The 26,075-nt window shown below is 31.3% G+C and overlaps 3 protein-coding genes across 3 annotated transcripts in view; all 3 read right to left on the reverse strand.

Annotated features, from left to right (window-relative positions):
• Nucleotides 1-13,400, reverse strand: part of trpv4 (transient receptor potential cation channel, subfamily V, member 4) — a 35,249-nt gene extending 21,849 nt beyond the window's left edge. The window contains exon 1 of the mRNA XM_083904962.1: nucleotides 13,277-13,400. The gene's annotated coding sequence lies outside the window, so the exon portion shown is untranslated. The remainder of the gene's footprint in view (nucleotides 1-13,276) is intronic.
• git2a (G protein-coupled receptor kinase interacting ArfGAP 2a) overlaps nucleotides 1-26,075 on the reverse strand; it is a gene marked incomplete at its 5' end in the record, with an annotated part of 114,478 nt that overhangs the window by 67,503 nt on the left and 20,900 nt on the right. The window lies entirely within an intron of this gene.
• gltpa (glycolipid transfer protein a) lies at nucleotides 14,897-25,767 on the reverse strand (the record flags this gene model as incomplete). Its single annotated transcript, XM_083905127.1, has 5 exons — nucleotides 14,897-15,079; nucleotides 23,155-23,305; nucleotides 23,393-23,526; nucleotides 23,612-23,670; nucleotides 25,665-25,767. The coding sequence occupies 5 exons, from the start codon at nucleotides 25,765-25,767 to the stop codon at nucleotides 14,897-14,899; spliced, it is 630 nt and encodes a 209-aa protein (XP_083761253.1).

Raw genomic sequence — 26,075 nt, forward strand, 5'->3', positions numbered from 1 at the left:
AATTGTCACATTTTGGACGACATAGTATAGTATGACCTTTTTTCAAAATTTGGACCAAATTTTTTTTTTCTCAAAAGTCATCAAATCTGGACAACACAGTATAGTATGACGTCGTAGTCAAATTTCAGACCACGTATGACAGTTTTTTTCACATTTTAGACCAAAAAATGTTTTTCTAAAAAATTGTCACATTTTGGAAGACATAGTATAGTATGACCTTTTTTCAAAATTTGGACCAAATATTTTTTTCTCTCAAAAGTCATCAAATCTGGACAACACAGTATAGTATGACGTTGTAGTCAAATTTCAGACCACGTATGACAGTTTTTTTCACATTTTAGACCAAAAAATGTTTTTGCAAAAAATTGTCACATTTTGGACGACATAGTATAGTATGACCTTTTTTCAAAATTTGGACCAAATTTCTTTTCTCTCAAAAGTCATCAAATTTGGACAACACAGGATAGTATGACGTTGTAGTCAAATTTCAGACCACGTATGACAGTCTTTGTCACATTTTTGACCAAAAAATGTTTTTGTAAAAAATTGTCACATTTTGGACGACATAGTATAGTATGACCTTTTTTCAAAATTTGGACCAAATTTTTTTTCTCTCAAAAGTCATCAAATCTGGACAACACAGTATAGTATGACGTCGTAGTCAAATTTCAGACCACGTATGACAGTTTTTTTCACATTTTAGACCAAAAAATGTTTTTGTAAAAAATTGTCACATTTTGGACGACATAGTATAGTATGACCTTTTTTCAAAATTTGGACCAAATTTTTTTTCTCTCAAAAGTCATCAAATCTGGACAACACAGTATAGTATGACGTCGTAGTCAAATTTCAGACCACGTATGACAGTTTTTTTCACATTTTAGACCAAAAAAAATTTTTCTAAAAAATTGTCACATTTTGGACGACATAGTATAGTATGACCTTTTTTCAAAATTTGGACCAAATTTTTTTTCTCTCAAAAGTCATCAAATTTGGACAACACAGTATAGTATGACGTTGTAGTCAAATTTCAGACAACGTATGACAGTATTTTTCACATTTTAGACCAAAAAATGTTTTTCTAAAAAATTGTCACATTTTGGAAGACATAGTATAGTATGACCTTTTTTCAAAATTTGGACCAAATTTTTTTTCTCTCAAAAGTCATCAAATTTGGACAACACAGTATAGTATGATGTTGTAGTCAAATTTCAGACCACGTATGACAGTTTTTTTCACATTTTAGACCAAAAAATGTTTTTGCAAAAAATTGTCACATTTTGGACAACATAGTATAGTATGACCTTTTTTCAAAATTTGGACCAAATGTTTTTACTCTCAAAAGTCATCAAATTTGGACAACACAGGATAGTATGACGTTGTAGTCAAATTTCAGACCACGTATGACAGTTTTTGTCACATTTTTGACCAAAAAATGTTTTTGTAAAAAATTGTCACATTTTGGAAGACATAGTATAGTATGACCTTTTTTCAAAATTTGGACCAAATTTTTTTTCTCTCAAAAGTCATCAAATTTGGACAACACAGTATAGTATGACGTTGTAGTCAAATTTCAGACAACGTATGACAGTATTTTTCACATTTTAGACCAAAAAATGTTTTTCTAAAAAATTGTCACATTTTGGAAGACATAGTATAGTATGACCTTTTTTCAAAATTTGGACCAAATTTTTTTTCTCTCAAAAGTCATCAAATTTGGACAACACAGTATAGTATGATGTTGTAGTCAAATTTCAGACCACGTATGACAGTTTTTTTCACATTTTAGACCAAAAAATGTTTTTGCAAAAAATTGTCACATTTTGGACAACATAGTATAGTATGACCTTTTTTCAAAATTTGGACCAAATGTTTTTACTCTCAAAAGTCATCAAATTTGGACAACACAGGATAGTATGACGTCGTAGTCAAATTTCAGACCACGTATGACAGTTTTTTTCACATTTTAGACCAAAAAATGTTTTTCTAAAAAATTGTCACATTTTGGAAGACATAGTATAGTATGACCTTTTTTCAAAATTTGGACCAAATATTTTTTCTCTCAAAAGTCATCAAATCTGGACAACACAGTATAGTATGACGTTGTAGTCAAATTTCAGACCACGTATGACAGTTTTTTTCACATTTTAGACCAAAAAATGTTTTTGCAAAAAATTGTCACATTTTGGACGACATAGTATAGTATGACCTTTTTTCAAAATTTGGACCAAATTTCTTTTCTCTCAAAAGTCATCAAATTTGGACAACACAGGATAGTATGACGTTGTAGTCAAATTTCAGACCACGTATGACAGTCTTTGTCACATTTTTGACCAAAAAATGTTTTTGTAAAAAATTGTCACATTTTGGACGACATAGTATAGTATGACCTTTTTTCAAAATTTGGACCAAATTTTTTTTCTCTCAAAAGTCATCAAATCTGGACAACACAGTATAGTATGACGTCGTAGTCAAATTTCAGACCACGTATGACAGTCTTTGTCACATTTTTGACCAAAAAATGTTTTTGTAAAAAATTGTCACATTTTGGACGACATAGTATAGTATGACCTTTTTTTAAAAAATTTGGACCAAATTTTTTTTCTCTCAAAAGTCATCAAATCTGGACAACACAGTATAGTATGACGTCGTAGTCAAATTTCAGACCACGTATGACAGTTTTTTTCACATTTTAGACCAAAAAATGTTTTTGTAAAAAATTGTCACATTTTGGACGACATAGTATAGTATGACCTTTTTTCAAAATTTGGACCAAATTTTTTTTCTCTCAAAAGTCATCAAATCTGGACAACACAGTATAGTATGACGTCGTAGTCAAATTTCAGACCACGTATGACAGTTTTTTTCACATTTTAGACCAAAAAATTTTTTTCTAAAAAATTGTCACATTTTGGACGACATAGTATAGTATGACCTTTTTTCAAAATTTGGACCAAATTTTTTTTCTCTCAAAAGTCATCAAATTTGGACAACACAGTATAGTATGACGTTGTAGTCAAATTTCAGACAACGTATGACAGTATTTTTCACATTTTAGACCAAAAAATGTTTTTCTAAAAAATTGTCACATTTTGGAAGACATAGTATAGTATGACCTTTTTTCAAAATTTGGACCAAATGTTTTTACTCTCAAAAGTCATCAAATTTGGACAACACAGGATAGTATGACGTTGTAGTCAAATTTCAGACCACGTATGACAGTTTTTGTCACATTTTTGACCAAAAAATGTTTTTGTAAAAAATTGTCACATTTTGGAAGACATAGTATAGTATGACCTTTTTTCAAAATTTGGACCAAATTTTTTTTCTCTCAAAAGTCATCAAATTTGGACAACACAGTATAGTATGACGTTGTAGTCAAATTTCAGACAACGTATGACAGTATTTTTCACATTTTAGACCAAAAAATGTTTTTCTAAAAAATTGTCACATTTTGGAAGACATAGTATAGTATGACCTTTTTTCAAAATTTGGACCAAATTTTTTTTCTCTCAAAAGTCATCAAATTTGGACAACACAGTATAGTATGATGTTGTAGTCAAATTTCAGACCACGTATGACAGTTTTTTTCACATTTTAGACCAAAAAATGTTTTTGCAAAAAATTGTCACATTTTGGACAACATAGTATAGTATGACCTTTTTTCAAAATTTGGACCAAATGTTTTTACTCTCAAAAGTCATCAAATTTGGACAACACAGGATAGTATGACGTTGTAGTCAAATTTCAGACCACGTATGACAGTTTTTGTCACATTTTTGACCAAAAAATGTTTTTGTAAAAAATTGTCACATTTTGGAAGACATAGTATAGTATGACCTTTTTTCAAAATTTGGACCAAATTTTTTTTCTCTCAAAAGTCATCAAATTTGGACAACACAGTATAGTATGACGTTGTAGTCAAATTTCAGACCACGTATGACAGTTTTTTTCACATTTTAGACCAAAAAATGTTTTTGTAAAAAATTGTCACATTTTGGACGACATAGTATAGTATGACCAGTTTTTTTCACATTTTAGACCAAAAAATGTTTTTGCAAAAAATTGTCACATTTTGGACGACATAGTATAGTATGACCTTTTTTCAAAATTTGGACCAAATTTTTTTTCTCTCAAAAGTCATCAAATTTGGACAACACAGTATAGTATGACGTTGTAGTCAAATTTCAGACCACGTATGACAGTTTTTGTCACATTTTTGACTAAAAAATGTTTTTGTAAAAAATTGTCACATTTTGGACGACATAGTATAGTATGACCTTTTTTCAAAATTTGGACCAAATTTTTTTTCTCTCAAAAGTCATCAAATTTGGACAACACAGTATAGTATGACGTGGTAGTCAAATTTCAGACCACGTATGACAGTTTTTTTCACATTTTAGACCAAAAAATGTTTTTGCAAAAAATTGTCACATTTTGGACGACATAGTATAGCATGACCTTTTTTCAAAATTTGGATCAAATTTTTTTTCTCTCAAAAGTCATCAAATTTGGACAACACAGTATAGTATGACGTTTTAGTCAAATTTCGGACCATGTATGACAGTTTTTTTCACATTTTAGACCAAAAAATATTTTTGCAAAAAATTGTCACATTTTGGACGACATAGTATAGTATGACCTTTTTTCAAAATTTGGACCAAATTTTTTTTCTCTCAAAAGTCATCAAATCTGGACAACACAGTATAGTATGACGTTGTAGTCAAATTTCAGACCACGTATGACAGTTTTTTTCACATTTTAGACCAAAAAATGTTTTTCTAAAAAATTGTCACATTTTGGACGACATAGTATAGCATGACCTTTTTTCAAAATTTGGACCAAATTTTTTTTCTCTCAAAAGTCATCAAATTTGGACAACACAGTATAGTATGACGTTGTAGTCAAATTTCGGACCATGTATGACAGTTTTTTTCACATTTTAGACCAAAAAATGTTTTTCAAAAAAATTGTCACATTTTGGACGACATAGTATAGTATGACCTTTTTTCAAAATTTGGACCAAATTTTTTTTCTCTCAAAAGTCATCAAATTTGGACAACACAGTATAGTATGACGTTGTAGTCAAATTTCGGACCATGTATGACAGTTTTTTTCACATTTTAGACCAAAAAATGTTTTTGAAAAAAATTGTCACATTTTGGACGACATAGTATAGTATGACCTTTTTTTAAAAAATTTGGACCAAATTTTTTTTCTCTCAAAAGTCATCAAATTTGGACAACACAGTATAGTACGACGTTGTAGTCAAATTTAAGACCACGTATGACAGTTTTTTTCACATTTTAGACCAAAAAATTTTTTTGTAAAAAATTGTCACATTTTGGACGACATAGTATATAGTATGACCTTTTTTCAAAATTTGGACCAAATTTTTTTTCTCTCAAAAGTCATCAAATTTGGACAACACCATATAGTATGACGTCGTAGTCAAATTTCAGACCACGTATGACAGTTTTTTTCACATTTTAGACCAAAAAATGTTTTTCAAAAAAATTGTCACATTTTGGACAACATAGTATAGTATGACCTTTTTTCAAAATTTGGACCAAATTTTTTTTCTCTCAAAAGTCATCAAATTTGGACAACAGAGTATAGTATGACGTTGTAGTCAAATTTCAGACCACGTATGACAGTTTTTTTCACATTTTAGACCAAAAAATGTTTTTGCAAAAAATTGTCACATTTTGGACGACATAGTATAGTATGACCTTTTTTCAAAATTTGGACCAAATTTTTTTTCTCTCAAAAGTCATCAAATTTGGACAACACAGTATAGTATGACGTTGTAGTCAAATTTCGGACCATGTATGACAGTTTTTTTCACATTTTAGACCAAAAAATGTTTTTCAAAAAAATTGTCACATTTTGGACGACATAGTATAGTATGACCTTTTTTTAAAAAAATTGGACCAAATTTTTTTTCTCTCAAAAGTCATCAAATTTGGACAACACAGTATAGTATGACGTCGTAGTCAAATTTAAGACCACGTATGACAGTTTTTTTCACATTTTAGACCAGAAAATGTTTTTCTAAAAAATTGTCACATTTTGGAAGACATAGTATAGTATGACCTTTTTTCAAAATTTGGACCAAATTTTTTTTCTCTCAAAAGTCATCAAATCTGGACAACACAGTATAGTATGACGTTGTAGTCAAATTTCAGACCACGTATGACAGTTTTTTTCACATTTTAGACCAAAAAATGTTTTTCTAAAAAATTGTCACATTTTGGACGACATAGTATAGTATGACCTTTTTTCAAAATTTGGACCAAATTTTTTTTCTCTCAAAAGTCATCAAATTTGGACAACACCGTATAGTATGACGTCGTAGTCAAATTTCAGACCACGTATGACAGTTTTTTTCACATTTTAGACCAAAAAATGTTTTTCAAAGAAATTGTCACATTTTGGACAACATAGTATAGTATGACCTTTTTTCAAAATTTGGACCAAATTTTTTTTCTCTCAAAAGTCATCAAATTTGGACAACACAGTATAGTATGACGTTGTAGTCAAATTTCAGACCACGTATGACAGTTTTTTTCACATTTTAGACCAAAAAATGTTTTTGCAAAAAATTGTCACATTTTGGACGACATAGTATACTATACTATGACCTTTTTTCAAAATTTGGACCAAATTTTTTTTCTCTCAAAAGTCATCAAATTTGGACAACACAGTATAGTATGACGTTGTAGTCAAATTTCGGACCATGTATGACAGTTTTTTTCCCATTTTAGACCAAAAAATGTTTTTCAAAAAAATTGTCACATTTCGGACGACATAGTATAGAATGACCTTTTTTTTTAAAATTTGGACCAAATTTTTTTTCTCTCAAAAGTCATCAAATTTGGACAACACAGTATAGTATGACGTTGTAGTCAAATTTAAGACCACGTATGACAGTTTTTTTCACATTTTAGACCAGAAAATGTTTTTCTAAAAAATTGTCACATTTTGGAAGACATAGTATAGTATGACCTTTTTTCAAAATTTGGACCAAATCTTTTTTTCTCTCAAAAGTCATCAAATTTGGACAACACCGTATAGTATGACGTCGTAGTCAAATTTCAGACCACGTATGACAGTTTTTTTCACATTTTAGACCAAAAAATGTTTTTCAAAAGAATTGTCACTTTTTGGACAACATAGTATAGTATGACCTTTTTTCAAAATTTGGACCAAATATTTTTTTCTCTCAAAAGTCATCAAATTTGGACAACACAGTATAGTATGACGTCGTAGTCAAATTTCAGACCACGTATGACAGTTTTTTTCACATTTTAGACCAAAAAATGTTTTTCAAAAAAATTGTCACATTTTGGACGACATAGTATAGTATGACCTTTTTTCAAAATTTGGACCAAATTTTTTTTCTCTTAAAAGTCATCAAATTTGGACAACACAGTATAGTATGACGTTGTAGTCAAATTTCAGACCACGTATGACAGTTTTTTTCACATTTTAGACCAAAAAATGTTTTTCAAAAAAATTGTCACATTTTGGACGACATAGTATAGTATGACCTTTTTTCAAAATTTGGACCAAATTTTTTTTCTCTCAAAAGTCATCAAATTTGGACAACACAGTATAGTATGACGTTGTAGTCAAATTTCAGACAACGTATGACAGTTTTTTTCACATTTTAGACCAAAAAATGTTTTTCTAAAAAATGTTCACATTTTGGACGACATAGTATAGTATGACCTTTTTTCAAAATTTGGACCAAATTATTTTTCTCTCAAATGTCATCAAATTTGGACAACACAGTATAGTATGACATTGCAGTCAAATTTTGGACCATGTATGACAGTTTTTTTCACATTTTAGACCAAAAAAATGTTTTCAAAAAAATTGGCACATTTTGGACGACAAAGTATAGTATGACCTTTTTCTCAAAAGTTGGACCAAATTTTTTTTCTCTCAAAAGTCGTCAAATTTGGACAACACAGTATATTATGACGTTGTGGTCAAATTTCGGACTATGTATGACAGTTTTTTTCACATTTTAGACCAAAAAATCGTTTTCAAAAAAATTGTCACATTTTGGACGACATAGTATAGTATGACCTTTTTTCAAAATTTGGACCAAATTTTTTTTCTCTCAAAAGTCATCAAATCTGGACAACACAGTATAGTATGACGTCGTAGTCAAATTTCAGACCACGTATGACAGTTTTTTTCACATTTTAGACCAAAAAATGTTTTTGTAAAAAATTGTCACATTTTGGACGACATAGTATAGTATGACCTTTTTTCAAAATTTGGACCAAATTTTTTTTCTCTCAAAAGTCATCAAATCTGGACAACACAGTATAGTATGACGTCGTAGTCAAATTTCAGACCACGTATGACAGTTTTTTTCACATTTTAGACCAAAAAAATTTTTTCTAAAAAATTGTCACATTTTGGACGACATAGTATAGTATGACCTTTTTTCAAAATTTGGACCAAATTTTTTTTCTCTCAAAAGTCATCAAATTTGGACAACACAGTATAGTATGACGTTGTAGTCAAATTTCAGACAACGTATGACAGTATTTTTCACATTTTAGACCAAAAAATGTTTTTCTAAAAAATTGTCACATTTTGGAAGACATAGTATAGTATGACCTTTTTTCAAAATTTGGACCAAATTTTTTTTCTCTCAAAAGTCATCAAATTTGGACAACACAGTATAGTATGATGTTGTAGTCAAATTTCAGACCACGTATGACAGTTTTTTTCACATTTTAGACCAAAAAATGTTTTTGCAAAAAATTGTCACATTTTGGACAACATAGTATAGTATGACCTTTTTTCAAAATTTGGACCAAATGTTTTTACTCTCAAAAGTCATCAAATTTGGACAACACAGGATAGTATGACGTTGTAGTCAAATTTCAGACCACGTATGACAGTTTTTGTCACATTTTTGACCAAAAAATGTTTTTGTAAAAAATTGTCACATTTTGGAAGACATAGTATAGTATGACCTTTTTTCAAAATTTGGACCAAATTTTTTTTCTCTCAAAAGTCATCAAATTTGGACAACACAGTATAGTATGACGTTGTAGTCAAATTTCAGACCACGTATGACAGTTTTTTTCACATTTTAGACCAAAAAATGTTTTTGTAAAAAATTGTCACATTTTGGACGACATAGTATAGTATGACCAGTTTTTTTCACATTTTAGACCAAAAAATGTTTTTGCAAAAAATTGTCACATTTTGGACGACATAGTATAGTATGACCTTTTTTCAAAATTTGGACCAAATTTTTTTTCTCTCAAAAGTCATCAAATTTGGACAACACAGTATAGTATGACGTTGTAGTCAAATTTCAGACCACGTATGACAGTTTTTGTCACATTTTTGACTAAAAAATGTTTTTGTAAAAAATTGTCACATTTTGGACGACATAGTATAGTATGACCTTTTTTCAAAATTTGGACCAAATTTTTTTTCTCTCAAAAGTCATCAAATTTGGACAACACAGTATAGTATGACGTGGTAGTCAAATTTCAGACCACGTATGACAGTTTTTTTCACATTTTAGACCAAAAAATGTTTTTGCAAAAAATTGTCACATTTTGGACGACATAGTATAGCATGACCTTTTTTCAAAATTTGGATCAAATTTTTTTTCTCTCAAAAGTCATCAAATTTGGACAACACAGTATAGTATGACGTTTTAGTCAAATTTCGGACCATGTATGACAGTTTTTTTCACATTTTAGACCAAAAAATATTTTTGCAAAAAATTGTCACATTTTGGACGACATAGTATAGTATGACCTTTTTTCAAAATTTGGACCAAATTTTTTTTCTCTCAAAAGTCATCAAATCTGGACAACACAGTATAGTATGACGTTGTAGTCAAATTTCAGACCACGTATGACAGTTTTTTTCACATTTTAGACCAAAAAATGTTTTTCTAAAAAATTGTCACATTTTGGACGACATAGTATAGCATGACCTTTTTTCAAAATTTGGACCAAATTTTTTTTCTCTCAAAAGTCATCAAATTTGGACAACACAGTATAGTATGACGTTGTAGTCAAATTTCGGACCATGTATGACAGTTTTTTTCACATTTTAGACCAAAAAAATTTTTTGTAAAAAATTGTCACATTTTGGACGACATAGTATAGTATGACCTTTTTTCAAAATTTGGACCAAATTTTTTTTCTCTCAAAAGTCATCAAATTTGGACAACACCATATAGTATGACGTCGTAGTCAAATTTCAGACCACGTATGACAGTTTTTTTCACATTTTAGACCAAAAAATGTTTTTCAAAAAAATTGTCACATTTTGGACAACATAGTATAGTATGACCTTTTTTCAAAATTTGGACCAAATTTTTTTTCTCTCAAAAGTCATCAAATTTGGACAACAGAGTATAGTATGACGTTGTAGTCAAATTTCAGACCACGTATGACAGTTTTTTTCACATTTTAGACCAAAAAATGTTTTTGCAAAAAATTGTCACATTTTGGACGACATAGTATAGTATGACCTTTTTTCAAAATTTGGACCAAATTTTTTTTCTCTCAAAAGTCATCAAATTTGGACAACACAGTATAGTATGACGTTGTAGTCAAATTTCGGACCATGTATGACAGTTTTTTTCACATTTTAGACCAAAAAATGTTTTTCAAAAAAATTGTCACATTTTGGACGACATAGTATAGTATGACCTTTTTTTAAAAAAATTGGACCAAATTTTTTTTCTCTCAAAAGTCATCAAATTTGGACAACACAGTATAGTATGACGTCGTAGTCAAATTTAAGACCACGTATGACAGTTTTTTTCACATTTTAGACCAGAAAATGTTTTTCTAAAAAATTGTCACATTTTGGAAGACATAGTATAGTATGACCTTTTTTCAAAATTTGGACCAAATTTTTTTTCTCTCAAAAGTCATCAAATCTTGACAACACAGTATAGTATGACGTTGTAGTCAAATTTCAGACCACGTATGACAGTTTTTTTCACATTTTAGACCAAAAAATGTTTTTCTAAAAAATTGTCACATTTTGGACGACATAGTATAGTATGACCTTTTTTCAAAATTTGGACCAAATTTTTTTTCTCTCAAAAGTCATCAAATTTGGACAACACCGTATAGTATGACGTCGTAGTCAAATTTCAGACCACGTATGACAGTTTTTTTCACATTTTAGACCAAAAAATGTTTTTCAAAGAAATTGTCACATTTTGGACAACATAGTATAGTATGACCTTTTTTCAAAATTTGGACCAAATTTTTTTTCTCTCAAAAGTCATCAAATTTGGACAACACAGTATAGTATGACGTTGTAGTCAAATTTCAGACCACGTATGACAGTTTTTTTCACATTTTAGACCAAAAAATGTTTTTGCAAAAAATTGTCACATTTTGGACGACATAGTATACTATACTATGACCTTTTTTCAAAATTTGGACCAAATTTTTTTTCTCTCAAAAGTCATCAAATTTGGACAACACAGTATAGTATGACGTTGTAGTCAAATTTCGGACCATGTATGACAGTTTTTTTCCCATTTTAGACCAAAAAATGTTTTTCAAAAAAATTGTCACATTTCGGACGACATAGTATAGAATGACCTTTTTTTTTAAAATTTGGACCAAATTTTTTTTCTCTCAAAAGTCATCAAATTTGGACAACACAGTATAGTATGACGTTGTAGTCAAATTTAAGACCACGTATGACAGTTTTTTTCACATTTTAGACCAGAAAATGTTTTTCTAAAAAATTGTCACATTTTGGAAGACATAGTATAGTATGACCTTTTTTCAAAATTTGGACCAAATCTTTTTTTCTCTCAAAAGTCATCAAATTTGGACAACACCGTATAGTATGACGTCGTAGTCAAATTTCAGACCACGTATGACAGTTTTTTTCACATTTTAGACCAAAAAATGTTTTTCAAAAAAATTGTCACTTTTTGGACAACATAGTATAGTATGACCTTTTTTCAAAATTTGGACCAAATATTTTTTTCTCTCAAAAGTCATCAAATTTGGACAACACAGTATAGTATGACGTCGTAGTCAAATTTCAGACCACGTATGACAGTTTTTTTCACATTTTAGACCAAAAAATGTTTTTCAAAAAAATTGTCACATTTTGGACGACATAGTATAGTATGACCTTTTTTCAAAATTTGGACCAAATTTTTTTTCTCTTAAAAGTCATCAAATTTGGACAACACAGTATAGTATGACGTTGTAGTCAAATTTCAGACCACGTATGACAGTTTTTTTCACATTTTAGACCAAAAAATGTTTTTCAAAAAAATTGTCACATTTTGGACGACATAGTATAGTATGACCTTTTTTCAAAATTTGGACCAAATTTTTTTTCTCTCAAAAGTCATCAAATTTGGACAACACAGTATAGTATGACGTTGTAGTCAAATTTCAGACAACGTATGACAGTTTTTTTCACATTTTAGACCAAAAAATGTTTTTCTAAAAAATGTTCACATTTTGGACGACATAGTATAGTATGACCTTTTTTCAAAATTTGGACCAAATTATTTTTCTCTCAAATGTCATCAAATTTGGACAACACAGTATAGTATGACATTGCAGTCAAATTTTGGACCATGTATGACAGTTTTTTTCACATTTTAGACCAAAAAAATGTTTTCAAAAAAATTGGCACATTTTGGACGACAAAGTATAGTATGACCTTTTTCTCAAAAGTTGGACCAAATTTTTTTTCTCTCAAAAGTCGTCAAATTTGGACAACACAGTATATTATGACGTTGTGGTCAAATTTCGGACTATGTATGACAGTTTTTTTCACATTTTAGACCAAAAAATCGTTTTCAAAAAAATTGTCACATTTTGGACGACATAGTATAGTATGACCCTTTTTTTCAAAATTTGGACCAAAACATTTTTTGACTTTGAATGTGAAACTTGATCTCAAGTGGGCCGGACCACTAAAATAATAGCATAATAACCTTTTTACATCAAGATTTATTTAATCAAGATTTAAATATGTATTTTTACAAAACATATTATGAACAAACCTGACATTTCTACATTTACTATTTACACATGTGCATAACAGCTTACAGATCACAGGATCTATAAAGGAAGAAAACATTTAGCCACATGTATCTGGAACTGAAAACTTTGGTATTTCAATCGGTATTGTGAAAATTTCCCAAATTCATCATGCGGACCTCATGATATAGGATAAATATTTGTAACAATAAGAAAACATGAGAATCAGAAATGTTACTTACTCTGCTCCAGTGAGTTGCCTTTCTTTTTAAAAGACTTTAAGATGTCGACTTTTCCATAGTTTGAAAACTCTTGAAAACTAAATGAGTCTCTGTTCTTGTTTCTCCTCTGCGGGTCTAATGTGACTTCTCTCCTCTCAGAGCGCTGACTACACTGTGGCTTTGCTTTTCTCCATGTGTTGGTCCGGTAAAGTGCTGCAGAACAACGGACGCTTTCACAGGCTTTGGGTGGGACAAAGTTTTCCTGAAAAGCTGCAGCCAAGACCGGAGGGAGATGCAGTTCTGCTGGCGGCCGCTAGGTGGTAGAGAAGTGAAGTAGAGATCTCATCATCAGATGAGTGTGGGTGTGGGCTTCTCTGAGGCCCCCTCATGGATCCATGAGTCTTCTTCTTTAGAAGTATATAATCCATGATTCTCACCAGTGTAATAATATATAATAATAATAACAATAACAATAATAATAATAATAATAATAATAATAAAAAGTAAAAGTAATATTTCACAAATACAGACCCACTTCTCATCTATTCAACACAACACAAGGAAGTGGACAACTCCATTGTGTTAAGTTCCTTTTTAGTGTGGAAGCAGGGTGTGGTGGTGAATCAAAGAAAAACAAGCTTCCTTGTGACTTATTGTTAATACTCAAAAGCCCTTGTGTGGAAAATTTTTAATATTGCGTCCGTTCAAGATGACGACAGTGACACTTTAAAACTTGTATTGTGTGCAACTGGGTAGTTCAATTTATAATGTATGTTATGGTCAGTGTCAAATAGAATATTAAAAAGGCAATAAACCAAAATCCCAAAGTTCCCTTCGTCACAACTATATAGTTTATATATTCATATAGTTTAATGTGCTTCATGGGTGTAATGAAATATAGTATAAAGTGGCAACAAATAAGTCACTAATATAGTACAACAGAGTACAAATATGCTCAGCATTGCTGCTACATCAAGAACTGGATATAAATGCATTAACCCAACCACTGCAGGAAAAAAAATGTATATAATATTCTGATTAGAAATAAAATGCAGACTCTTTGTATACACATAACTTTTTATTCAATTCAATTTTAACACTATACAAACTCAACTTTGAAACATTACAAGCAATATACATCTATTGTTTTATTATTTATATTTGTATACTGTAAATAATGTGTATTTTGCATTGTGTTTTGTGGTTGTATGATTTAATCTGAATTTGAATCATATTAGACACATGTTTACTGTATTTGTAACAATCCTATAGCTTTTGTTTGTTTGTTTGTAATGTTATAATGTAATTATTGCATATTCATACACTTGCATAAATATGACCGTTGGATCATGTTCTCATCAATAAATCAATCAATAAATAAATGCAGAAAGACAAGCATAAGAAAATACAGTTTAAACATGCAGATGTTTTGGAAAAAGTGAATGAAATGATTAGAAAGTGCTCAAACATTGGATGTGTCTTCTAAATGCACACACAGTGAGCTGTCAGGTGACCTGAAGTGGGCCCAGTCAACTCTTAGACAGCACAAGTGTCGTCTGCATAATGCATCATGGCTTTGTAAACTAAGTCGATCACGGGAGGACAGCAGCTTGTCCGTCAGTCCGTCCGTCCGTCCGTCAGTCACACAGTGTATTCAAGGTCAGCGTTCATCTTGCTGTACATGTCATAGATAGCGTCAACGGTGGCCGAGAAGTTGACGAGGAACTTTTTGATCTTCTCCAAGCATTCCTCGTCCTTCACGTCCCGGCCTTTGGAGAGGGCCTTCAGGAAATCTGACTTGTACGGAGACGCAAACAGAGCTGCCTGAAACATACAGTGCAACACACCATTTTAACATCCACACAGACCAATACAATGTACATTCATTATACATTGGTCTCCTTTTTATTTACAGCCAAGTGGTTCTGTTATATATACAGTGCTCAGCAAATTTATCAAACCACCACTCAAAGCCACATCTGCCTTAAATTAACAGCATTGGTAATTAAAATATATATTTTTTTATGTTTGTTCCTCTAATGGTTGATACACCAGTATGTAGAAGCTCTTTAACCAAAATCCATTTTTAATAATGTCAGTGTTTAAAGGGTTGAAATCCTCAAAATGATCGAATGTTTGGTGGTTTTGAGCAGTTATGAGGAGTCCATTTCATCTTCAAATTTTGAACGACATAGTATATAGTGTGACGTTTATGTCATCATTTGGACCAAAATGTTTTTTTTGGAAAAAAACATTTTGGACGACATAGTATAGTATGGCGGTTTTTGTCAAATTTTGGACGACAGTATTGTATGACGATTCTGTCAAATTTTGGACCAACATTTTGTTTAAAAAAAAATTTCAAACTTTGGCGACATAGTATAGTATGAAGTTTTTGTCAAATTTTGGACGACATAGTATAGTATGACGTTTTTGTCAAATTTTGGACCAAAACAATTTTTTTAAAAAAAATTGTCAAACTTTGGACGACATAGTATAGTATGACGTTTTTGTCAAATTTTGGACCAACATTTTTTTTTCAAAAAAATTGTCAAACTTTGGACGACATAATATAGTATGACGTTTTTGTCAAATTTTGGACGACATAGTATAGTATGACGTTTTTGTCAAATTTTGGACGAACGCTTTTTTTCAAAAAAATTGTCAAACTTTGGACGACATAGTATAGTATGGCGGTTTTTGTCAAATTTTGGACGACAGTATTGTATGACGATTCTGTCAAATTTTGGACCAACATTTTGTTTAAAAAAAAATTTCAAACTTTGGCGACATAGTATAGTATGAAGTTTTTGTCAAATTTTGGACGACATAGTATAGTATGACGTTTTTGTCAAATTTTGGACGAACATTTTTTTTCAAAAAAATTGTCAAACTTTGGACGACATAGTATAGTATGACGTTTTTGTCAAATTTTGGACGAACATTTTTTTTTCAAAAAAATTGTCAAACTTTGGACGACATAGTATAGTATGACGTTTTGGTCGAATTTTGGAGGAAACATTTTTTTTTCAAAAAAATAGTCAAACTTTGGACGACAGTATAGTATGACGTTTTTGTCAAATTTTGGACGACATAGTATAGTATGACGTTTTTGTCAAATTTTGGAGGAAAGCTTTTTTTTCCAAAAAAATTGTCAAACTTCGGACGACATAGTATAGTATGACGTTTTTGTCAAATTTTGGACCAACATTTTTTTTTCAAAAAAATTGTCAAACTTTGGCGACATAGTATAGTATGACGTTTTTGTCAAATTTTGGACCAAAACAATTTTTTCCTAAAAATTGTCAAATTTTGGACGACATAGTATAGTATGAAGTTTTTGTCAAACTTTGGACGACATAGTATAGTACGATGTTTTTGTCAAATTTTGGACGACATAGTATAGTATGACGTTTTTGTCAAATTTTGGACCAAAAACGTTTTTCCCAAAAAATTGTCAAATTTTGGACCAACATTTTTTTTTCAAAAAAATTGTCAAACTTTGGACGACATAGTATAGTATGAAGTTTTTGTCAAATTTTGGACCAACATTTTTTTTTCAAAAAAATTGTCAAACTTTGGACGACATAGTATAGTATGACGTTTTTGTCAAATTTTGGACCAAAACAATTTTTTCCAAAAAATTGTCAAATTTTGGATGACATAGTATATCATGACGTTGTGGTCAAATTTTGGACCAACATTTTTTTTTCAAAAGAATTGTCAAACTTTGGACGACATAGTATAGTATGAGGTTTTTGTCAAATTTTGGACGACATAGTATAGTATGACGTTTTTGTCAAATTTTGGACCAATTTTTTCCTAAAAATTGTCAAATTTTGGACGACATAGTATATCATGACGTTTTTGTCAAATTTTGGACCAAAACTTTTTTTTCAAAAAAATTGTCAAACTTTGGACGACATAGTATAGTATGAGGTTTTTGTCAAATTTTGGACGACATAGTATAGTATGACGTTTTTGTCAAATTTTGGACCAAAACAATTGTTTCCATAAATTGTCAAACTTTGGACGACATAGTATAGTATGACGTTTTTGTCAAATTTTGGACCAACATTTTTTTTTCAAAAAAATTGTCAAACTTTGGCGACAAAGTATAGTATGACGTTTTTGTCAAATTTTGGACCAAAACAATTTTTTCCAAAAGATTGTCAAATTTTGGACGACATAGTATAGTATGAAACTTTTTTCCCAAAAAATTGTCAAATTTTGGACCAACATTTTTTTTTCGAAAAAATTGTCAAACTTTGGACGACATAGTATAGTATGAAGTTTTTGTCAAATTTTGGACCAAAACAATTTTGGACCAAAACAATTTTTTCAAAAAATTTGTCAAATTTTGGACGACATAGTATATCATGACGTTTTTGTCAAATTTTGGACCAACATTTATTTTTCAAAAAAATTGTCAAACTTTGAACGACATAGTATAGTATGAGGTTTTTGTCAAATTTTGGACGACATAGTATAGTATGACGTTTTTGTCAAATTTTGGACCAATTTTTTCCTAAAAATTGTCAAATTTTGGACGACATAGTATATCATGACGTTTTTGTCAAATTTTGGACCAAAACTATTTCTTCCAAAAAATTGTCAAATTTTGGACGACATAGTATATCATGACGTTGTGGTCAAATTTTGGACCAACATTTTTTTTCAAAAAAATTGTCAAACTTTGGACGACATAGTATAGTATGAGGTTTTTGTCAAATTTTGGACGACATAGTATAGTATGACGTTTTTGTCAAATTTTGGACCAAAACAATTTTTTCCAAAAAATTGTCAAACTTTGGACGACATAGTATAGTATGACGTTTTTGTCAAGTTTTGGACCAATTTTTTCCTAAAAAATGTCAAATTTTTGGCGACATAGTATAGTATGACGTTTTTGTCAAATTTTGGACCAAAACAATTTTTTTCAAAAAAAAATTCAAACTTTGGACGACATAGTATAGTATGACGTTTTTTTGTCAAATTTTGGACCAAAACAATTTTTTCCAAAAAATGGTCAAATTTTGGACGACATAGTATATCATGACGTTTTTGTCAAATTTGGGACCAACATTTTTTTTCAAAAAAATTGTCAAACTTTGGACGACAAAGTATAGTCTGACGTTTTTGTCAAATTTTGGACCAAAACAATTTTTTCCAAAAAATTGTCAAACTTTGGACGACATAGTATAGTATGAGGTTTTTGTCAAATTTTGGACGACATAGTATAGTATGACGTTTTTGTCAAATTTTGGACCAAAACAATTTTTTCCAAAAAATGGTCAAATTTTGGACGACATAGTATATCATGATGTTTTTGTCAAATTTTGGACCAACATTTTTTTTTGAAAAAAATTGTCAAACTTTGGACGACATAGTATAGTATGACGTTTTTGTCAAATTTTGGACCAACATTTTTTTTTCAAAAAAATTGTCAAACTTTGGACGACATAGTATAGTATGACGTTTTTGTCAAATTTTGGACCAAAACAATTTTTTCCAAAAAATTGTCAAATTTTGGACGACATAGTATATCATGACGTTGTGGTCAAATTTTGGACCAACATTTTTTTTTCAAAAAAATTGTCAAACTTTGGACGACATAGTATAGTACGAGGTTTTTGTCAAATTTTGGACGACATAGTATAGTATGACGTTTTTGTCAAATTTTGGACCAAAACAATTTTTTCCAAAAAATTGTCAAACTTTGGACGACATAGTATAGTATGACGTTTTTGTCAAATTTTGGACCAATTTTTTCCTAAAAATTGTCAAATTTTGGACGACATAGTATAGTATGACGTTTTTGTCAAATTTTGGACCAAAACAATTTTTTTCAAAAAAAAATTCAAACTTTGGACGACATAGTATAGTATGACGTTTTTTTGTCAAATTTTGGACGAAGTTTTTTTTTCAAAAAAATTGTCAACTTTGGATGACATAGTATGACGTTTTTGTCAAATTTTGGACGACATAGTATAGTATGACGTTTTTGTCAAATTTTGGACCAAAACAATTTTTTCCAAAAAATGGTCAAATTTTGGACGACATAGTATATCATGACGTTTTTGTCAAATTTTGGACCAACACTTTTTTTTCAAAAAAATTGTCAAACTTTGGACGACATAGTATAGTATGACGTTTTTGTCAAATTTTGGACCAACATTTTTTTTTCAAAAAAATTGTCAAACTTTGGCGACATAGTATAGTATGACGTTTTTGTCAAATTTTGGACCAAAACAATTTTTTCCAAAAAATGGTCAAATTTTGGACGACATAGTATATCATGACGTTTTTTTCAAATTTTGGACCAACATTTTTTTTTCAAAAAAATTGTCAAACTTTGGACGACATAGTATAGTATGAGGTTTTTGTCAAATTTTGGACGACATAGTATAGTATGACGTTTTTGTCAAATTTTGGACCAAAACAATTTTTTCCAAAAAATTGTCAAACTTTGGACGACATAGTATAGTATGACGTTTTTGTCAAATTTTGGACCAACATTTTTTTTTCAAAAAAATTGTCAAACTTTGGCGACATAGTATAGTATGAAATTTTTGTCAAATTTTGGACCAAAACAATTTTTTCCAAAAGATTGTCAAATTTTGGACGACATAGTATAGTATGAAGTTTTTGTCAAATTTTGGACGACATAGTATAGTATGACGTTTTTGTCAAATTTTGGACCAAAAACTTTTTTCCCAAAAAATTGTCAAATTTTGGACCAACATTTTTTTTTCAAAAAAATTGTCAAACTTTGGACGACATAGTATAGTATGAAGTTTATGTCAAATTTTGGACCAACATTTTGGCGACATAGTATAGTATGACGTTTTTGTCAAATTTTGGACCAAAACAATTTTAGACCAAAACAATTTTTTCAAAAAATTTGTCAAATTTTGGACGACATAGTATATCATGACGTTTTTGTCAAATTTTGGACCAACATTTATTTTTCAAAAAAATTGTCAAACTTTGAACGACATAGTATAGTATGAGGTTTTTGTCAAATTTTGGACGACATAGTATATCATGACGTTTTTGTCAAATTTTGGACCAACATTTATTTTTCAAAAAAATTGTCAAACTTTGGACGACATAGTATAGTATGACGTTTTTGTCAAATTTTGGACCAACATTTTTTTTTCAAAAAAATTGTCAAAATTTGACGACATAGTATAGTATGAAGTTTTTGTCAAATTTTGGACGACATAGTATAGTACGACGTTTTTGTCAAATTTTGGACGACATAGTATAGTATGACGTTTTTGTCAAATTTTGGACCAAAAACTTTTTTCCCAAAAAATTGTCAAATTTTGGACCAACATTTTTTTTTCAAAAAAATTGTCAAACTTTGGACGACATAGTATAGTATGAAGTTTTTGTCAAATTTTGGACCAACATTTTGGCGACATAGTATAGTATGACGTTTTTGTCAAATTTTGGACCAAAACAATTTTGGACCAAAACAATTTTGGACCAAAACAATTTTGGACCAAAACAATTTTTTCAAAAAATTGGTCAAATTTTGGACGACATAGTATATCATGACGTTTTTGTCAAATTTTGGACCAACATTTATTTTTCAAAAAAATTGTCAAACTTTGAACGACATAGTATAGTATGAGGTTTTTGTCAAATTTTGGACGACATAGTATAGTATGACGTTTTTGTCAAATTTTGGACCAAAAACTTTTTCCCAAAAAATTTTCAAATTTTGGACCAACATTTTTTTTTCAAAAAAATTGTCAAACTTTGGACGACATAGTATAGTATGAAGTTTTTGTCAAATTTTGGACCAACATTTTTTTTTCAAAAAAATTGTCAAACTTTGGACGACATAGTATAGTATGACGTTTTTTGTCAAATTTTGGACCAAAACAATTTTTTCCAAAAAATTGTCAAATTTTGGACGACATACTATATCATGACGTTTTTTTCAAATTTTGGACCAACATTTTTTTTTCAAAAAAATTGTAAAACTTTGGACGACATAGTATAGTATGACGTTTTTGTCAAATTTTGGACCAAAACAATTTTTTCCAAAAAATTGTCAAACTTTGGACGACATAGTATAGTATGACGTTTTTGTCAAATTTTGGACCAACATTTTTTTTTCAAAAAGATTGTCAAACTTTGGCGACATAGTATAGTATGACGTTTTTGTCAAATTTTGGACCAAAACAATTTTTTCCAAAAGATTGTCAAATTTTGGACGACATAGTATAGTATGAAGTTTTTGTCAAATTTTGGACGACATAGTATAGTACGACGTTTTTGTCAAATTTTGGACGACATAGTATAGTATGACGTTTTTGTCAAATTTTGGACCAAAAACTTTTTTCCCAAAAAATTGTCAAATTTTGGACCAACATTTTTTTTTCTAAAAAATTGTCAAACTTTGGACGACATAGTATAGTATGACGTTTTTGTCAAATTTTGGACCAAAACTATTTCTTCCAAAAAATTGTCAAATTTTGGACGACATAGTATATCATGACGTTGTGGTCAAATTTTGGACCAACATTTTGGCGACATAGTATAGTATGACGTTTTTGTCAAATTTTGGACCAAAACAATTTTGGACCAAAACAATTTTGGACCAAAACAATTTTGGACCAAAACAATTTTGGACCAAAACAATTTTGGACCAAAACAATTTTTTCAAAAAATTGGTAAAATTTTGGACGACATAGTATATCATGACGTTTTTGTCAAATTTTGGACCAACATTTATTTTTCAAAAAAATTGTCAAACTTTGAACGACATAGTATAGTATGAGGTTTTTGTCAAATTTTGGACGACATAGTATAGTATGACGTTTTTGTCAAATTTTGGACCAAAACAATTTTTTCCAAAAAATGGTCAGATTTTGAACGACATAGTATATCATGACGTTTTTGTCAAATTTTGGACCAACATTTTTTTTTCAAAAAAATTGTCAAACTTTGGACGACATAGTATCGTATGAGGTTTTTGTCAAATTTTGGACGACATAGTATAGTATGACGTTTTTGTCAAATTTTGGACCAAAACAATTTTTTCCAAAAAATTGTCAAACTTTGGACGACATAGTATAGTATGACGTTTTTGTCAAATTTTGGACCAACATTTTTTTTTCAAAAAAATTGTCAAACTTTGGCGACATAGTATAGTATGACGTTTTTGTCAAATTTTGGACCAAAACAATTTTTTCCTAAAAATTGTCAAATTTTGGACGACATAGTATAGTATGAAGTTTTTGTCAAACTTTGGACGACATAGTATAGTATGACGTTTTTGTCAAATTTTGGACCAAAAACTTTTTTCCCAAAAAATTGTCAAATTTTGGACGCCATGGGATAGTATGACGTTTTTGTCAAATTTTGGACCAATTTTTTTGCTTTTTTTAATTGTCAAACTTTGGACGACATAGTATAGTATGACCTTTTTGTCAAATTTTGGACCCAAATTGTTTTTTTTCAAAAAGATTGTCAAACTTTGTACGATATAGTATAGTTTGACGTTTTTGTCACATTTTGGACTAAAAAATGTTTTTCAAAAAAATTGTCAAACTTTGGACGACCTAGCATATGACGTTTTTGTCGAATGTTGGACCAAAAAAAATTTCCCAAAAAAATTGTCCAACTTTGGGCGACATAGTATAGCATGATATTTTTGTCAAATTTTTGACCAAAGATTTTTTCCCAAAAAATTATTTCAAAATGATTGAATGTTTGGTGGTGCAAATTTGAGGAGACAATTTTGTCCCTTTCATCTTAAGAGGGTACTAAACTGAGGGTTAAATCTGCTTTATAAATAAATAGAATTGGACAGGACTGAATTTGTCCATGTTAACGTTGTCTGTATTGACTGTAAATGGATAAATATACAAATATCTTACCTTGAAAAGCTGCTGCACAAACCAGCCGTGGTACTTCTTCAGCGCTACTTCATAGGCTTTGGAGACGTTGACTCGAATGAGGTTGGGGTTGCTGTCGTCCTTCTCACCGTCCACCAGGCTTTGAAGAAACACTTGGATGAATCGCAGAGCCCTGATGAACAAGAAAATGTATGAATCCTTGTTTATGGATGTGGATCTTGCCAAAAAAAAAAAAGTATTATTATAAATTTTCTCAAACCTTTTCAGCCACATGAGAGCCAACGTCGCTCCCACTTTGGGCCACTCAGCTCCATGCATTTCCTTCTCTGCCTCCACCATTTGCTGCAGAGTCTTGAAGCGTCCTGGGTTGGTGTCATAAACCGCCTTGATTTTCTAACGGTTAAAACAATATATTGCTCATTAGTTTTTAATACAAATTCACTTGAAGTGCCACACGTTTAAGAATAAACATACTTACTGTGACGTTGCCGGATATGTCGGCTTTAATCGGTGCAAAAATGGTCGAGCCAAGGCAGTCTACGGAGAAACGTTTACACAGGGCGTGAGTGAGGATTGAGAGTGGAAAACTACATGGAACACAAGTGAAGAAGAATGAGTGTTAGTGATCTCTGGAGCCGTCAAAGCTTTGACTGTATCGTACATGACTTTATGTTGGATGTCATCAGGGAAGTTTGGATTTCTGCTATCAATATTTGTACATGTCAGTGAGTCAGGCATATTCCACGACACCACTGAACTGGCAAAATGGTACATTTACAGTAATTTTCCCTTCATGAATCTTAGGTGCGTCGTCGTTAAAAAACCTGAGTGACGCTTTAAATCCACAGCTTCAGAGAATCATCACACATAGGATTCTGTTCTGTTACGGTAGCTGCAGCTGAAAGTGCCAGACCAAGCAGAAAGCTAATCTGTGAGATGTTGTCAAATGTCATTGAAAATGTGTTAATAAAAATGATTGACTTTCATAAAAGAAACTTTAAAGCTGCAGGACGTAACTTTTGGAGATTCCTTTGTTTACATTATTGTAAACTTTACTGTATACTTCCTGTGTGCAAAAACACTGTGCAACACCAGATCTAAATGCCACGACAGTACATCGTTAGCCTAATAGCATAATTGCCTAAGTCATTTTTTTGGTAATTGTGATATCTGCATAACTTTACCAATGTGCTTGCTAAAAAAAAAAGTTTTTTTCTTGTTTACCGAAAACGTTCAAATATGAATATTACTTAGGCAACTATGCTATATTGAGTAGGTTAAGCTAAATCATCATTGCGTGAACTCAATGGACGACAGTTTTTAACGTAACCGACATTCGTTTTACGTTTAAAACGTACTCACTCCAGGTTTTAACGACTTCGAGTTAAACACTGCTGCCCACAATGACACCGGAAAGCCCAGCTAATGACTTTATTATGCCATATTAGGCGAATCATGACAGCACTATCATCGAGTGTCCTTTTTTTAATTACGCGTATACAATAGGACATCTCGAGTCCCCGACCACACACGGCGGCTCCTGGCAGATCCACTGACACAACTGAGCTGTTAGTGGAAACTACTCATGACAAAGTCCACTCTTTTGTGCGGGACGCAATGCATCGTCTGAACGCATCGTCTCTCGTTTCAAAGACTCCTGCGTCTTCTGCGGCTCTGTCTGCAGTTTGCAAAGGATTAGGATTATGCATTGATTCTATAATAAATAGTTGGACGCAGCCACAGAGAAAGGCATGTTTTCTGTCCACACACTCCAGACAGAATCAGTTAGAATACACAGTGAGACTGTGTGGTACTTTAATGGTCTCGTAGGAAAGTTGGCTAAGACATTTTCTAGGTCAGAAAACACAATGGTGTCAAGGAGGGAAACGCTTAATAATCGGCATCAGACTTGGTTCCTCTCGAGGGTTTCACATGGCAAATTCAATAGAGGACCTTTAGCATATGAATACAAAATGAAGCCGCACAAAGATGCCCTGGCGCACCATGCCACCGGTGAATGGGCATGGGGAACTCAACACCGTACTAATCAATTTTCACAACTTAAAATCCAGGCCAGTGGATTAAATTATGCATGCTAAAGGATTGTGGACAAGTTGATGGAGAGAAATACGATCCCAAAAAAAGATTATGTTTTGGAAAGAGCGAGGTCGTTTATATTACGGGCTTAGCAAAAGTGATGTGGCAGATTTCCCTCATGGCAATTTTGTGTCAGTTAATCAAAGTTGATAAAAAATATTACCAGTGTGTGAAAATGGTAATTTGCACAGGAAAATAAAACGTCTTTTTCAAGCATTCTCATGCTTGAACATTATCAATTTGACGTGTAACTACCAGCCTCTGACATTTCAAACATTCTAATAACCTGACTAGAAATAAACTTGTGTCTCATCAGTTCTCTGCAGGCAGTGACAACTTGAAACTTTTTCCCATTTATTTCCATATAACTTTGTATCCAGGAAATGTCACCGTATAGACTCTACTGTGTGTCACACTGTGGAGAATTAACTTACCAAAGAAGGGCGGAAGGTATGACACGGCCTCCAGAAATGGTCTCGTTTCCACCTGTCTGTCGGCTGGCAGCTGCCTGAACTGGTGCTCCATTAGCAGAGCCATCGCTGCGGTTCAGACACACACTTGCCTCTGAAATGATAGCAACAGGCTGTCAACAAGAAGGCTGCACTGCACATTCACAGTGACACGGGGGGGGAAGAGGAGAGCCTGTGTGTGTGTGTGTGTGTGTGTGTGTGTGTGTGTGTGTGTGTGTGTGTGTGTGTGTGTGTGTGTGTGTGTGTGTGTGTGTGTGTGTGTGTGTGTGTGTGTGTGTGTGTGTGTGTGTGTGTGTGTGTGTGTGTGTGTTCTTGTACTTGCAGCATACTGAGGACCAGTGAAGGTTTTTAACCAACAAAGGGAGGTCATTTTTA

This window comes from Microchirus variegatus (assembly GCF_963457635.1).
Source record: "Microchirus variegatus genome assembly, chromosome: 18".
In the NCBI taxonomy this organism is placed as follows: Eukaryota; Metazoa; Chordata; class Actinopteri; order Pleuronectiformes; family Soleidae; genus Microchirus; species Microchirus variegatus.